This window comes from Elaeis guineensis, chromosome 2 (assembly GCF_000442705.2).
Source record: "Elaeis guineensis isolate ETL-2024a chromosome 2, EG11, whole genome shotgun sequence".
NCBI classification, from domain to species: Eukaryota; Viridiplantae; Streptophyta; class Magnoliopsida; order Arecales; family Arecaceae; genus Elaeis; species Elaeis guineensis.
In genome coordinates this window covers 122,326,823-122,343,643 of record NC_025994.2, presented here as the reverse complement: position 1 = coordinate 122,343,643, position 16,821 = coordinate 122,326,823, and the positions used below count along the sequence as shown (strand labels likewise).

The following is a 16,821-nucleotide window of genomic DNA, read 5'->3' as shown; positions in this document are numbered from 1 at the left end:
CGACCCAGGCCCGCGCGGGATGCGCGACCCAGGCCCGCGACCCTTTGCCCCGGTCCACCGTGGATCGGGAGGTCCACAGAGGGGCTTGTGGACCGCGTGGGCGTTTCCCATGCATTTCTCGCGGTCCACGGCACTATTCCATAGACCGAAGCGCGATCGGACGGTCCAGGGAGATTCCGGTGACGATCCGACGGTTCATGAGGCTGATTTGGTTCTCGCGGTCCACAGCACTATTCCATAGATTAGGTTTAAACCCTGTTTAACCCTTTAAAAAGGATCCTGTGACGAAACAGAGAGGAGTGGGGTTCGGTTTTCGCATCGTACGGAGCCGTACGAATCCGAGAAGAGAGAGAGAGGCGAGAGCGCTGTGAGAGAATGAGCAGGAGGCTCCTGGACAGCGGTCGCCAAGCTCTTCAGGGGTTCATGGGGGTCTCTAAGAGAGAGAGAGCTTTTGTAAGGGGAACTTCAGATGAGAGAGAATTGGGTGTACAAGGGTTGAGGGTGAGGTCTCCTCTTGTAAAATTTTCTTTTCATAGTGAAGTTTGCATGCCCCGTGGAGGCGAGTCCTTTTGTGGCTGATCCACGTATTTTGATTGTTTTTCTTTTGTTTTATTTCTTTTTTCTTCCTGCTGCATCGCGTGGTACTGAAAGGATATTGGGAGGTGGTGTCCTGGTCAGACATCCACCAAACAAGATGTGAAGAATGAAAAACAATGCAATTTGGTTCATAAAGTTTGATGTTCCAAAGAAGAATGGACCTCATCAAAACTGTAGACCTCACTTGATTATATAACAATAATGCAGAAGTATGATAAAAGAGATGATTTTCAGCGGCAGCAGTTAATGTAATAGAATGGCAGTCTTCTGCAAATAATATCAAAAGGATCTTGAGTAGAAAAATATCATTGACAATATTTTGGAAGAATGAAATTTGCTGTGCACACTGAGATAGTTGCTCAAAACCTATTTGACTTTAGTACAGCTCATATATGATTAAGTGCAACCATCAGAATAAAGAACAAGATTGAAATATATAATTAGAGTGCTGACATGATACTTCCACAACATTGAAAAGATGAATAGATATAAAAAATCTACAAGCAAACACAATAAAAGGTCAGTAAAAAACTTCCGATTATCCTTTCCCTTTCTTTCTTTCTCCTTTTTTTTTTGTTCTTCATTTTGTTTTTTTTTGTTTTTTTACTTTTTTTTTATTTTCCTCACTTTTTCAATACGAGCCTTTTTTTTTTTTTTTTTCTCACTTTTCTCATCCTATTTGAGACTAAATATCATAGGCACAACATACATCCATTTTTTCTAGAGAGTTGCCTAAGTCAATTCAACTCTTTCTCTCCACATATATTTCTATCAAGTATAAATAAATAATAATGAAAAAAATATATATAACCATCAACCATTGTTTGATGGAAGTTGCTACAGTATTTTACTTATTTTAAATTTAGTTGCAAAGAAATTCATAAAAAAAAAAAAAAAAATTCTAGCCATCCAAGATATAAGCTCTGGAGTTTTGACAAATTTTTGTTAAATAAACAAAGAAAAAACTAGGTTTCATTGGAAAATAAAAGATTTCTATGACAATTTTTCTCTGCAGCCGAATATACATTTAGCACTGTATGTACACAAATCTTTTGTAATTGTTGCTTAAATGAATTGCTTAAATATTTTCTTGAAACTCAGTCTAACTTAAACATCCATAGCAACTCTAATCATATATATTGAACTAGGATTAAAGAATGCATTGTGAGAGTCCTCTCCAGCTTAAAGTCACGATGGATAGAAAAAATGGTCAAATCATTCTATAACCATCAAAATAAAGTACTTCTCCTTCCATGCAGCTTCTGTTTTTTTTTTTTTTTTTTTTGGAAAAAAAATTGAATATGTTCAGCTTGTATCTTCTATTACAAACTGAACTAATCGATTATTCCATCAGCTTCATCTAATATAGATGTCTAAAATTAAAATACTATGGCCATAATTTTAGCATCAACTCATCTCAAAACAAACATCATGCACTCAAAGAAAATGCCGGTCCTCATCCACAAATAAAAGGTATATAGTGAACTTAATCAACCTAGCTTAAGGGTTCAGCACCATCATCATTCATGTATGGATAACTTGTCTCAAACTCAAACCACCACGGCCTATCAAAACAACATCCTGTTATGGGACCATGATTTTGAAACTAGAGTTTTATTCAATTCTAAAAAGATTAATTTGCAAATATAAAGCACGTACAAATATTTTCTCTTCTTTGATAAATGTGCACATGGATGTCTTTAACAATGATACGATAAGAATATAAAATTCATGTTTTGAAGAAAAGACCCCAGCATAATTATGTGATACCATTATCTTGATCATGCAATAGATATGTGACACAAGTTATCTATATATTGCCATGTATGCAAGCAATGCAAAGCCATCATGGTATACTTTCATATTCTTCGGTTCGCATAAAATGACACCAATCAAGAGCTAGTCATATATCCATAAGCAATTTTTGTGCATTTGGCATGCAACTTAAATGTTCAAATTAAGTTTTAGTGTCACTGTCAAGACGTCCATTTTCACTAGAGTATCAATTTCTATCACTGGAAGACACTCATTAATGTAACATGTAAGCATCGTGTATATCATCTAAAACAATATCAACACACTGTCGAAGATATTTCAATCTCAAGCATTATTTTAAATCCCAAATCTTAGACCTGATGCCTTAAAATGATAATTTAGGTTCTGCTATATGGGCTTGTACTTTAATTTACATGCATATATTAAGATCAGATGGTTTGTCCGTCCTTTTTTTTTTTTTTTCCTCAAAATTTTCCATCATCCAATGTTGACTACAATAAATTTCTATTCTACATAATTCTAGTATAATAACATATCGGGAATTTTTAGTTGAAAAGAGTTAGATTTTGGAATTGGAACGAGAATGAATGACTCCTATTGATGTAAAAGTTCGTCTTGAGGTCGGGTTGGTTGGAGTCAGACGGCGACAGCAGATCGACAACGGTGGGATGGTGGCGGCTAGACCTGCAAGAAAAATCTCTACCGAAGTTAGCTTCGACAGGACCCTCCGATGCTTAAGTCAGATTTTTTGCTCAACAAAAGAAAGGTAAGCATTTTGAAAGAGAGGAGATTGCATACCTTCTTTGAGGTCCCTGAGTTACCTCTTTTTATTAGGGAGGCTGGAGCTGTGGGAGAGCATGGTTTGTCAAAGATTTTTTTATCTCTCATTAAATATACTCGAGAACTGTGCCTGACAATGTCACTTTATGAGGGTCCCTACCTATTGATGGTATGGGCTGATAAGTAGGAGCTGAGAGTACGGGAGAAGCTTGCTTTATTTATGGTTACTCCCATTTATTAATAGGGTGAAGTGATGGGGCCATAAAAAAGTCTCTTGGAGGGCCAATAGCCAAAATTGGGAGTGGAGACTAATGCTGGGATCAGTAGCCGAGAATTGATAGGCTAATTAGTGATAACTGACCAGAGGTCAGATGTAACTGAGTGATGAGCTTCCGATTAGAAGAAAGCCGCAAGTCATGGAAGACTAAGGAGTCTAATGATCGACTGAGGAAGGATCGATCGATGGAAAGAGCATTTGGAGCTGCTCACTTGGGTTATTGGTGCACCGATAAAGCTGGGGCCGAGAGTGGGTCGGCAGTCGATGCATGGGCCAAAGCCATCGTGGGGCTCGTAGGCTGTGTTATTAGTTTGTCCAAAAATCCCAAATGGCCCTGGTCTCAGCCCTTGGGACTTAATGGCTTGATGTGACTTTATCTGGTGCACATCCCAATGCCTCCATAATGATCTGATTTGAAAAGAGTATCAGGAAGCTTGCCGTCAATCTTTCTTGGTTTAATGGATGGAGGGTTTGGGTCCGTTTATGGGAGGACGTGAACATCCAACAAGAGAAGCTTCATCGTGCTATTTCGACAACTACGAGATCCAACCATCCATATCAAAATCAGCCAGATGGTCTAACCATCCATGAACCAGCTGACATCGGCTAATGCCCCCCTGAGATCATCCTCACCTGCCTCAAAACTAGGAGGCTCTCAACAAAGAAGGAGATCCTAATCAGGAAGAAAGCCAACCTCCAAACGAAGAAGGAGATTCCAATCAGGAAGAAAGCCTCAAGCGAGGAAGGAGGGTATGACTTCCAAATGGATGCATGTAGTGATCTCAACAGCACATCCTATCTCGTCAGAAGAGATGGAAAGAAAAAAGAGCAAAAAAAGAGGAGAAAAATAAGAAAAATAAAATGTGGGGAAGAGAGGTGGCAAAGGACGAGAAAAAAGAGAAAATCCTCCATGTGCTTAGCTTCGGATGATACCGAGGCCACCTGTGCATGGTCTCATGTGCACCCATCCATGCATCGAGCCTCGAATGCCACCACACTAAAGTTTGTGGTGGATAACACACCACATTATCTTTTATATTCTATTAATTCTTGATGGTATTCCATCCACTGTGCCTGTAATTCGAAAACTATCGAGGGTCATTTGAATGTGGTAGGTACAATCACCCCTCTTGCCCCATCACATCACAAGTGATGGCAAAAGGAAGACAAAATGAGAGAGATGATAAGGGAAAAAGAAAAAGAAATGAAGAAAGAGAAAAGATGACGGGAGAAAAAGAGAAGAAATGGAAGTTTGTGAGCTCCCCCTTCGTGCATGCGCCATGCCTGTGCACCGAGGCAGCCTGTGAGTGATTGCACTCCCTGTACACACATGCCAAATCGAAGTGCTCCCAAGCATCCCTATCTATTGTTTTCTTGCAAGACAGTGGTTTTTGAACATCTGAGCCGAGGTTGGAATCAAACAGAGATAAAATTCATGGTCGAATCAAGGTGGAGAGCACACCAAGCCAAGACATGTGGTGAAAAAGCCAAGCAAAATTCAAAAACTCCCAAATGGATCTCAAGAAGCCTTCATGATGGCACGACAGGACAAGAAGAAAGAAGTGGCATCCGAATCGGCAAAAAGGAGTAGTTTGGTCTTTTCTCCATCTCTTTTCCTTCTCCTCTTCTGCTGCCTCTTCTTCTTCTTATTTTTTTTATTATTTCAGAAGAAAATGCAGCAGCCTCTAGTCGGCTTTAGAAAATCAACAGCCTTTCGACGGTCTTTTTGTGCCCCAGTGAGGAAGACCTTGTCAGCTCCAACAAGGAAGGTAGTATCGATGGAATGCGACCACAGGTCCCTGAGCCAAAACTAAGCTGAGACAAAGATCAAACCAAGTTGAGAACTGACCTATGAGAGCCATCAAAGCCCGCTAATTCAGGCTATACGAAGAAACAAAGGCTAATCTCCCATGTACGGGTATCTCCCTTTCCGCCCCATCACCTCATAGGCGACATGACAAGATTAGAAGAATAAGAAGAAAAGAAAGAGAAAAAAAAGAAGGAAGGGGCTGGAGGGAGGAGTCGAGAAAGGGAACATCGGCGGTTACCCCCGTGTGCACGCACGCCTCCGTCGGTGCTAGGTCCAGCTTCGGTGGCCCGGAGCATTCCGGCTCCCCTCCCGTCCCGCGTCGAGGCCTGATCAGCAGCCCGAGGCTCTTCAACTTCTCCTTCATCATGTGTCGAGGCCTAATTGATGGCCCAGAGTTCTCCAACTCCTCCTTCATCATGAGCTGAGGCCTGATCGGCGGCCTGACGCTCTCCAACTTCTCCTTCATCGTGCGCCGAGAGTGCCTCTACATGCCCTGCCTCCTCCAGCTAGCTCCTCCTCTATGCGCATCTCCTTTGGCCGATGACATCACTGCACGCGCCTAGCTTCCTTCGATCGATGACGTCTCTGCATATCCTTCGATCGAGATCCCCTCTACGATGATCTGCTTCGTGCGAGTCCCACTTCCGACCAATTTCTCCTCCTCCAGGCGCTCCCTCTTCGGCTGACGATGCCATGTGCCCTGTCTTCTTCCGACCAACACCACGCCCCGAGACCCCTTTTGTGATAATACTTTCATGCGTGTGCCGCTCCTGACTGACTCCTCCTCCGCATGCCACGGTGACACTTCTGCGTGTGCACCCTTTCGATCAAGCCCACTTCTGCCTCGATGCATGCGCTCTCAGTGGTGAGGGTAACTTAATTGAGGCCCCCCTCAAAAAGAAGAGAAGAAAAATCAAGGCTAAGCAAAGGATAAAGTCAAATTCAAGCAGAAGAAAAAATCAAGATCAAGCTAAAGAGAAAATCAAATTCGAGTAGAGAAAAAGGGCAAATCCAAGCAGAGGACAAAGTCAAATCCAAGCATAGGGCAAAATGAAGGCCGACCAAAAGGTGGCCGACCTTAAAAGGCCAAGATGGCTGATTTGATAAGGCCGACCCTAAAAAGCCAACCAAGGAAGTTGATCTGACAACAACCTACCTGAGGAGGTAGATTTAACAAAGCCAATATGGAAAAGTCAAGGTAATTAACCAAACTCCTTTGCAAGACTTAAAAGCAAAGCCAGATTGACTCAACAACCTTTGATCGATTCGCGGAAGGAATCTTTGATTGGTTTTAAATAAAAGATGGCCTATGTTCAGTCTAACTGAAGGAGTCTTTGATTAGCTTTAAACAAAAGACGACCTGTGTTTGACTCGACTGAAGGAGCTTTTGATCGGCTTTAAATAAAAGATGGTCTTAATTGACTTTAAATAAAAAACAGTCTATGTTTGACCCGACTGAAGGAGCTTTTAATCAACTTAAAATAAAAGATGGCCTATGTTCAGTCCGACTGAAGGAGCCTTTGATTGACTTTAATAAAAGATGGTCTATGTTCAGTCTGACTGAAAAAAATTTTGATCGACTTTAAATAAAAGATGGCCTGTGTTCGGCCTAATTGAAAGAGCCCTTGATTGATTTTATATAAAAGATGGTTTGTATTCAGTCTGATTGAAGGAGTCTTTGATCGATTTTAAATAAAAGATAGCCTGTGTTCAGTCCGATTGAAGGAGCTTTTGATCGATTTTAAATTAAAAATGACCTGTGTACGGTTTGATTGAAGGAGCTTTTGATCGACTTTAAATAAAAGATGGCCTGTATTCGATTTGACTGAAAGAGTCTTTGACCAACTTTAAACAAAAGATAATCTATGTTCGGTTTGATTGAAGAGCCTTTGATCGGCTTTAAACAAAAGACGACCTGTGTTCGGCCTGACTGAAGAAGCTTTTAATCGACTTTAAATAAAAGACGATCTATGTTTGGCCCGACTGAAGGAGTCTTTGATCGGCTTTAAATAAAAGATGACCTATATTCGATCCGACTGAAGGAGCCTTTAATCAGCTTTAAACAAAAGACGACCTGTATTCGGTCCAACTAAATGAGTATTTAATCGATTTTAAATAAAAGACAATTTGTATTCGGTCCGATTGAAAAAACCTTTGATCGATTTTATGTAGGATAGCATTTGATCAGCCAAGGATTTAAATTCCATACACAGACAAGGGAACACACAAAGAGGGTAAATTGAAACTCACCTTTTTATTAATAATAGAAGCTTTTACAACACAAAAAAAGAAGAAGAAAAAAGAAAGAGGAAGAAGAAAGTTTTGGGCACATCTTCAGTAGATTTGGAATACTCCTTTCATCCGACCCAATGTTGACTCGGACTCGAGAGTAAAGAGCTAGTGTTGAAGGTATTTTCGTGCTAACCGAATATGTGAGATGATGGTCTTCAGCACGTGCCTCAACTTCCGCACCACTTCAGAAATTATTATGCTTCAACCAATAAAGTCCATCCTAGCTGACTTTCGCTCCATCCACTGAACTAAGAAAGATTGACAGTAAGCTTCCTTATGCTCCTTTCAAATCAGACCTTTATGGAGACATCGGAATGCGCACCAGATAAAGTCACATCAGGCCATTAAGTCCCAAGGACTCAGACTAGGGCTACTTGGGATTTTTGGACAAACTGATCGCACACGATCTACGAGCCCCATGATAGCTTTGGCCGCTGCATCGACTGCCGACCCACTCTCGGCCCCAGTTTTATCAGTGCACCGATAACCCAAGCAAGCGGCTTTGAACAATCTTTCCATCGACCGATCTTTTCTTGATCGATCATTGGACTCCTTTGGTCTTCTACGACTTGCGATTTTTTTCTGATCGGAAGCTCATCACCCAATTACATCTGATCTCTAGTCAATTATCACCAATTGGCCGATTAATCTTCGGCTACTGATCCCAACCTCCATTTCCGGTTTTGGCCATTGGCCCTCCAAGAGACCTCTTAATGGCCCGTCACTTCACCCCATTAATAAATGGGAGTAACCATGAATAAAGTAAGCTCCTCCCACACTCTCAGCTCCTGTTTGTCAGCCCACGTCATCAATAGGTGGGGTCCTTACATACCATGAGGTGACATTGCTAGATACGATTCTCGAAGATATTTAATGGGAGATAAAAAATCTCTGCCAACCTATGCTCTTCCACAGCTCCGGCTTTCCTGATAAAAAGAGGTAAACCGGGGACTCCAAAGAAGATAAGCGATCTCCTCTCTCTCCCAAAATGCTCACCTTCTCTTTATTGAGCAGAAAATCTGACTTGAGTATCGGAGGGTTTCCGTCGGAGCCAACTCTGACAGAAGCTTTTCTTGTAGGTCCAGCCACCGCCGTTCCACCACCGTCAACCTGTCGTCGCCATCCAACTCCAACCAATCCGACTTTGAGATGAATTTTTGCACCAACAACTTCTATTTCAAAAGGAGCCTTATTCTCATTCTATTTATGGAAGGGATTGGGATGTTTTAATCCGTAAAATCCAATCTTGATTTTTTCTTAATATTAAAATTTCATCTCGATTTCGATTTTGATTTCAGCCATCAAGCAAATCTGTTAGGAATATAGGATATGGTAATTTCGATTCCCATTCCAAACTAAATGTGCCCATCCTTTCCATCAATATTAGAAATATAGGTTGCTCATAGACATCGAAGAAAAAATTTCTTTAGACATAAAACATACCAAAAGAATGTTGCTGGCTGATCCTCAAAGCTCCACTTTCACCCTGTATGATATCCAAAGGGAGATGCTTCCTGCTTATTATATTAAACTTAGCAATGGAATGCTATGAAGTACTATGTTCATAGGCTGTTTACCTCGAGATGACCATTCTGTACCTTCGACACATGGGATTATAGGCAGTTATAGAATATTTACATATGTCCTATGGTTCCTGCTACATGGTTATTTTCATCACTTTGGGTGCCTGCATCAAATTTTATACTATATCAATCTCTCAATGTATGAGCTGTGCAGAAGTATTTTGTATGCTCTGGAATCTGCTTTTCAGTGGGTCTCGAGACTTTGTATTTTGTTGCACCATTTACCACTGCAAAGGAAAAAAGAACAAAAGAAGAAAAGAAAGCTGAACAAGAAAAAAAAAGAAAAAAGGAAAAAAGAAAGAGGAAATACAAAAGAAACAGAAAAACATACAAATCAAAATTTTATTACTAACATTTTTATAGATTTTCTTGTAGGTGTCATTGCTCTATATTATAATCCGTCTGTTTCACTCTGTCACTTCCTTTAAGGCTCACGATATTCACATTTATAGATCTCGGGGAGATCAAGTTGGTTTGTACTCCTTTGGATTATGTTCCTGCTATTTGATTTTCGGGTGTTCAACATTCTCCTCCATATATGTTCAGTGCAGCCGGTGGGCGTTTGGGAGAACATTCTATGGTCTGTTTTCTTCGTCGCTTGTTTGTTTCCATGTGGTCTTCCTTTACTTCAAGGTGAATGTTGGTCTCATGCCTGTGCGAGAGGTGTGCCATATGCGACTTCCGGGCACATTTCTGAGATTATACATCTACTTTTGTTGGGTTGCTGTTCTTGTTTATCTGCTGCAGGGTCAACTCCAGCTAGTTAACAAGGGTTTACATTCCACTGGTTCAGATTGCTCCAGCGTTCTTTTTTAAAAGTTTCATTCCTTCAATCTACTCAGTATACAGCTGCTTACTGTGCTTACTCTTCCTGAATCCTATGAAGTTGATATATAACCTTTTGCCACAGGGGCATATTCCTTTTGGGATGGATCTGCTTGCTGATATATTCCTCCTCAGGTGTTTTGGGTTCTCACCGTTTCATACCCGTTCTTTTGTAAAATTTCATGTAATAGTAGTGTTATTTTCTAACATATGTTTTAAGTTCCTGTCATGTAACCTGTTATTCTTGGTCATTTGGCTTGCATTTCATTCATACTTGGCGGGCCTTTTGTATCTGTACATTCTATACTATAAATAAATAGTCTCATATCTTTTATCAAAAAAAAAAAAAAAAAAATCCAACCAAATGTTTTTTTTTTTTTTAAAATCCTATAGGAAAATAAAAAGAAATTTTCGTACCACAGGCCCTTTGCAAGCGTGCCGAAGAACATGTGAGCTGCCGTCAGCGTAAAGTTGGGGTGTGAGTTGGACTCGCACAGTTTCCTCTCTCAATTGGAACCGCTGACTCCACCACGACTCCCTGGTCATCGTGCTCGGCGGCAAAACATCGATCCGACTGACCGAAACCGTGTCTCCTTTTCCGCTATAAATACCCTTCAACCTCTTTGTCCCCTTTCGCTATTCCATTCTGGAAGGGGGACGTGTCTGCTTTTGGGCTCAATTCCTTTCCCTTCGGTCTCCAGTAGAGGTTTTCTAGGGTTCGACGGGTTCCAGCTCCTTCGCCATGAATCCCGAATAGTAAGTTCTTCTCTTCTTACACAAGTTTCGGTAGATTATGTTTACCTAGGGTTAGCTTTAATTTGCTGATCTTGACCTGTTTCCTTTTGGGCTTAATCGTTCTCGATCGCTTTCTTGATTCCATTTGCTTGTTATTTTTTTTCCTGTCTCGTCACCTCGACCGGGCAAAATCGTGCTTTTTGATTAAGGAGTGGGTTTGATGCGATTGCAATAGCTTTGCTTGCGCGTCCTTGGTGTAGCGGATTTCTCGACGGTGTTGAGTGATGTTATTCCTAAAAGTTATAGTTAGTATTCAAACGAGCAAAAGCATGCAAAAAGAAAAGATATTGAGAGGGGTGTTGATGAAAAGGACGTCACAACGGACATATAGTTGAATCACGGGTTCATCTGGTGTTTCTTTAGTGGAACCTTCGAATGCTTCAAAAGAGGAGTCGTGCAAGCACCGAGCAAATGAGCACGGAGGATAACTTTAACTATAAATACATGAAAATACGTCATAGTTATAGTGTTTGTGTGTTTGTGTTCGTTTCCATCAAGATTTTATTAGTACCCAGAATTCTTCATATTCCTTCGGTAAGATTGTTAACACCTTGATGATGTTGCGAGACAAATTAAGGACTTCTTGATGCCACCCTCCACTATCTAAAGAAGAAAGCAAAGAAACTATATCAAACACGCATAATTGTAGTAATCACTTAAATGTTTATTTAATCGAAGCAAGACAGTCAACTATCTGAACCAGGACATCATCCTTGATGAAAGGCTTTATTGAATAAGTTATCTTTTAGGTTTTCCCCGTTCAGATTCTATAATTAGAACCAGTTATCCATCACCTTAGATTCATATCCTGCCTACAAAGGTCACGTATATCCAGAGATGCAAATCAACTGGATCCAGTTAATGATAATGTAGACAAGTCCACTAGCCAGTAGGGTTACATGAGGTTCAGTCAAATTCACTAAGCCATCTCAGAACCATCACTTCAGTTGTGTCCAATTAGGTAGGACATGATGTACCTCTGATTCCTGAATGATGATTGTTTGTTTTGGGCTGTTTGAAGACATCAATGTGCTTGAAGGATCCTTGATGTCAGCGAGGCCCACCACTGCTGCCTCCTCTTATTCACAATTGCTAACTACCTTAAGAAGGTCTGGCGAATTTGTGCATTTTAGCTTAACTACATAACAAAAGTATTCTGCTTATTAGGATTACTAGAAGGTGCTCAAAGATGTTGAAAGCTGGTTTCATTAGGTATTGCAATGAGTGATGTTGTGATGACACCCTTCGACTGTTGGAATAAAGGGATTCATTAAGCAACTGAAAAACAAAGTTCAGGTTGTCTGATCATATGTTCCAGCATGAATCAATTCGGATACTCATATTTCTTGCTAACAGCTTAAAGCAGTTGATCATAGCTAAGTAGTTAACCTTGTGTTTTCATTTTTTTTAAAAATGCAATATCACCTTGGATGGATGCTTTAGGATGACACAGCAATCCAAAGTAAGACAGTGAGGAGGGAAATGAGGCAATCTAGTGATCAGTGGACTCCATGAATGATACTTTTAGATCTTCAGAATTTGCTAATGTTCTGCCAAAACTCCTGCTCGCTATTTCTTTCCCTTTTAGGAGGAAGAATGCTATCAAGAATTTTATAGGTGGTTAGGCATTATGGTGCTCCCTGATGCTCTCAAGGGGAGTGACCACTATGCTTCTTTAATAGAGAATGTAGAAAAAGAACTTCTGGTTCAGTCAGGTAAAGCATTTGCAGTTGGAGACCCATTAGTTTTTTTTTAAAAAAAAGGGCCTTACTGAGAAGACAGGTGGGTTTTCCCTCCCTTCCCCTCAGCCCCCCCCCCAAAAAAAAAGACAGAATAGCTAATTACATGATCGTTAGAACACATATGCATGATGGATGTTTCTGTAAATAAAGTCAAGAGCTTTAAAGTATACAATGTGTCACTGTAATATCGTTCTGCATTTATAATTCCTTTTTAATTTTTTAAATAGCAATGGTGATATTATTGAATTCATAATTAATATTTTATGACATCCATCAGGACTTGCGGGAATCTGATACTTGATTTCAGACACATACACATTGAAACCATGAGAGGAATAGAAAAATCCATGTGGATCTTTAAATTTATGTTCACTTTTAGCACCATCCTAATGGTGGATCCCTTATTGAAAACCACTTCCACTTCTAAGCCAGTCTAATTGTTTAATGAACTATGTACATGTTACTATATGCTGTGCTCCTATCTGGCCGCATTATGAATATACCAACAGTAGGTGGCCTATTTTAAACGTGTGAATCATGTATTTGACCTCTCCCATATATGCTCCAAAACACAAAACATAGAGCACCTGCACAACTGTTGGATCATTTTATGTGAAACACATCCGCATTTTTTTCCCCAATTGACAGACACCATCTGTCATGACAACCTTCTGAGTCCTATGATATGCCCAACCTTCAATAGCTAAGCAACACATATATTGCAAGGGTATATGAATGATCCTATGATAACCTTACCCATTACAAAATGTGCAATGCAAAAACTCTCTGAGTGTGTAATAAACATGCCAAAAACTGTATGAATGCAGTGCCTGAAATATAATTTCAATTACTTTATTATAATAGTTTTTTGGCTTTTAAGGCATACAACTTCAATATGCAAGGGACCACACCTTTAGCGATGCTCTGATCTCACAAATGGAGCATGCTTAACCTGTTTCATGAGGGGAGTGGTAACTGGAAATTGACAAAGTAGGATGCTTCCTAAGAGAAATGGGCATGGTTGAGACAATGTGAGTTGCGACGAGAAATAATCGTCTTGCAAATTTTTCTTGTAACTGGGTTCTAGGATAAAAATAAGTTAAAGATTATTTGCTTTTCCTGTTTCTTGGGCATCATGGGATTGATGAAATGTACCAATTTGGTCTTAGTCAAGGAGTATCAATGCCCCCCCTCCTTATGTTCAGGTTACTGTGCTTTTATTTTATTTTTTTCTTTTACATTATTGATGACAAACACTATATAAATATAGTTGGCATTTTAATCTTCATGAACCCGGAACCTTCTTAAATGTCTGTAGTCTTGGAAAATCAGATAAAAACAATTAAAGTGTTCCCACATGTTTTGCCAGGCATTCAAAATGAACTTACATGACATCCTTTTTTTGTTTAAGAACTAAGTTTATGAAGAGCAACTCTAACCAACTTATGCAATTTGCAGTGACTATCTTTTCAAGCTTCTGCTTATTGGAGATTCAGGGGTTGGAAAGTCATGCCTTCTATTAAGATTTGCGGTGAAAATCCTTTCTTATTTTACCTGAATTATTGCACCTGCCATTTATTAAAATTCACAGTGAACATCTTTTGTTATTTTTATCCATCTTCATTATTCTAGGATCCTACTGTTTTTATTGCTCTGATTTTGGTGCTTTTCTGTTATCCTTTAGCTTAAAACCGTTCATCTGTCTAAGAACTTTCAGAATGGTCTAGGAACATCTACCAGCTTGTTAATCGAGTAAGCAACCTAAGTGAAAGGTTGACACCCAATATGAAGTGTGCTTAGTGATTCAGCTGTGGTAGACGAGTTTTAGTATGTCAATTATTTTGATGTATAATTATTGAAAATTTTAGAGAATTAGAAAATTACTGGCTATTGCTTTGGCAATACCTTTTGTGGTTTCATAGTAACTTTAAAAAGATAGTGTGGTTAGCAAGATTCTCAGGCACTGGGCCATTACTAGCTCAATCTAACACTTTTTGCTTCTTTTTGTAATCTTAATTTTTTTAAAGGGAATCTTTATCCATGCTTTGGAAAGTCAAAACTGGGTGCAGCATTTGTATTGGTTTCTCTATCATTCTTGGCAAGAGCTTGAATTATTTTCAATCTGCAAGGCTGTAAACTGTTTTTTCAATCTTTTCAGCCTTGAACGGGCACATATGGATCCCTACAAATCACGTTCATTAAATAGCTATAAGGCATGATTTATTTGCACCACTACTGAATTTGTGTTATTTACTTCAATCCTCTGTTTTATCAGATAGTTTTTCTTTGCTCTCCCTCCCCCTCCTCCTTTCTCTTGGGGGGGGGGGGAAGGGTGTGTGTGGTTGGTGTACCTATGGTCCTAATTGTGCTTTTGCCTCGCTCCTGAGGTTAATGTACTAAATGATCTTTAACTTTGAGTTGTCAATTTTAGTTCTTCTAATGTCTCATTCTGATGCTTTTGAGTTGGTAAGACCAAGACTTGAAATTAAAAAAGAATTATTGGTGTTCTTTGTTTTCCTTCACTGGTCATAATCCATCGTGTGTTGAGATAGGTATTGCAATACTTGTTTTCCTATTTATGCAATTGAACAAAATTGTTGCCCCATGTATATTTTCAAGATAAAGCTATTGCTCCAATAAAAGTTATAGGTAGAATTTTGCATCTAATATATTTCTAATTTCATGATGTGAAGTAATTCCTGTGCTAGAAGATTTTTATGACATGATATGTATGGCAGGGTGGTTTCATCTGTTGATGTCTGATTGGCATGCACGTCCATGTGAATTTATGAAGCCATTATCATGCATGAAGGTCTGTGGAGGATATTTACTTTTTTCTTCCTTTTTGTGCAGGATGATTCATATTTAGAGAGTTACATCAGTACTATTGGTGTTGATTTTGTAAGTATGATTTCATGCTCTAATGTTTTACTCTTTACTCTCCATCTGTTCTCAACGTAGTTACTGTTATCTTCTATCTCATTAGAAAATTCGCACAGTGGAGCAGGATGGGAAAACCATAAAACTTCAAATCGTAAGTAAGGCCTTTGTTAATGTCTCCATGAAATATTTAGTATATTTTTTATCTGACTTAATTTTCCTCTTTGGGATTTAGTGGGATACGGCCGGACAGGAGCGCTTCAGGACAATCACAAGCAGCTATTACCGTGGTGCGCATGGCATCATTGTGAGCTCAGTTATCATATCTCAATTGTCATATATTCCAATTTAGTGTGCCAAAATGCATTTTGGATTTATGATCTGTTTTTGGCAGGTTGTGTATGATGTAACTGACCAAGAAAGTTTTAATAATGTAAAGCAATGGCTGAATGAGATAGATAGATATGCAAGTGACAATGTGAACAAGCTTTTGGTTGGAAACAAATGTGATCTGGCTGCTAATAGAGTGGTTTCCTATGAAACTGGGAAGGTATATATTGTATATGTTGCTAAGGTTCTTTTGGCTAATTTGTAATATTTATGCACCATGTTCTCAAGGATCAGGCAAAAGCTACTTATGTTTTCTCATATGAGGTTGTTACTTGATCTCTTTGCAACTAATAGTATCTAGTTTTGCTGTTTCTAAGGCATTTGCTGATGAGATTGGGATACCATTCTTGGAGACCAGTGCCAAGGATGCTACCAATGTAGAGAAGGCATTTATGACCATGGCAGCAGAGATAAAGAATCGGTGAGCTTCTACTACTTATTTACATCAGCAAGCCCTCCATTTTCTTCTTAGGGTTCTAGATGATCCGTGGATCCTACATTATCTTGATCCACTTGAATTGGAAATTGACCATACAAGTGTATCATCCATAAAAATACATAAACCTGGGGATGCCTCTGTTATTGTGGTTCCACTGATAAATACTTGGCAGCCTTGAGAACCCTGCTTAACTTTTGGATGCAGGATGGCAAGCCAACCAGCCATGAATGCCAGCAGACCTGCTACCGTACAAATGCGAGGTCAGCCTGTCACCCAGAAGAGCAGCTGTTGCTCTTAGATTTAACTTCTTCCTTCTCAAAGGTAAATGTTTGCCTTGATGAACGTCTATGAAGTTGCAGGTTTGGAGTGGCAAACGTTGTTGGTTATTGGTTGCATACTTCATGTGTAAATAATGATGAAAACTTTTAGAGACCATGCATGGTTTGAACGGGTGTGAACAGACACATTTACTATGTTCATTTAAAACAAAAGCTCTGTCTGCAAAGTGGCGAAATGCTCCTAGGTTCTTGAAAATGATCATATGCTTCATTATATGATGTAAATGACCGCGTGCTGACATGGTCTTAAGCATGCCAAGATTTTGCGTCTGTTAGATCGTATGTTCTACCTGCTGT

At 39.5% G+C, this 16,821-nt stretch overlaps 1 protein-coding gene across 1 annotated transcript; it reads left to right on the top strand.

The window, feature by feature from the left end:
• The first annotated feature begins 10,458 nt into the window (after nt 1-10,458).
• On the top strand, nt 10,459-16,799 carry LOC105037971 (ras-related protein RIC1). Its single transcript, XM_010913617.4, has 8 exons — nt 10,459-10,696; nt 13,936-14,008; nt 15,331-15,378; nt 15,464-15,511; nt 15,593-15,664; nt 15,752-15,907; nt 16,065-16,168; nt 16,391-16,799. The coding sequence occupies exons 1-8, from the start codon at nt 10,683-10,685 to the stop codon at nt 16,482-16,484; spliced, it is 609 nt and encodes a 202-aa protein (XP_010911919.1). The 5' UTR covers nt 10,459-10,682; the 3' UTR covers nt 16,485-16,799.
• Nucleotides 16,800-16,821: the final 22 nt, after the last annotated feature.

Bases quoted from the DNA above. Each gene is read 5' to 3' on its own strand.
- LOC105037971 (XM_010913617.4), top strand. The intron at 15,908-16,064 runs GTATATATTGTA...GCTGTTTCTAAG, and splicing joins TTTCCTATGAAACTGGGAAG to GCATTTGCTGATGAGATTGG. The intron at 16,169-16,390 runs GTGAGCTTCTAC...TTTTGGATGCAG, and splicing joins GCAGCAGAGATAAAGAATCG to GATGGCAAGCCAACCAGCCA.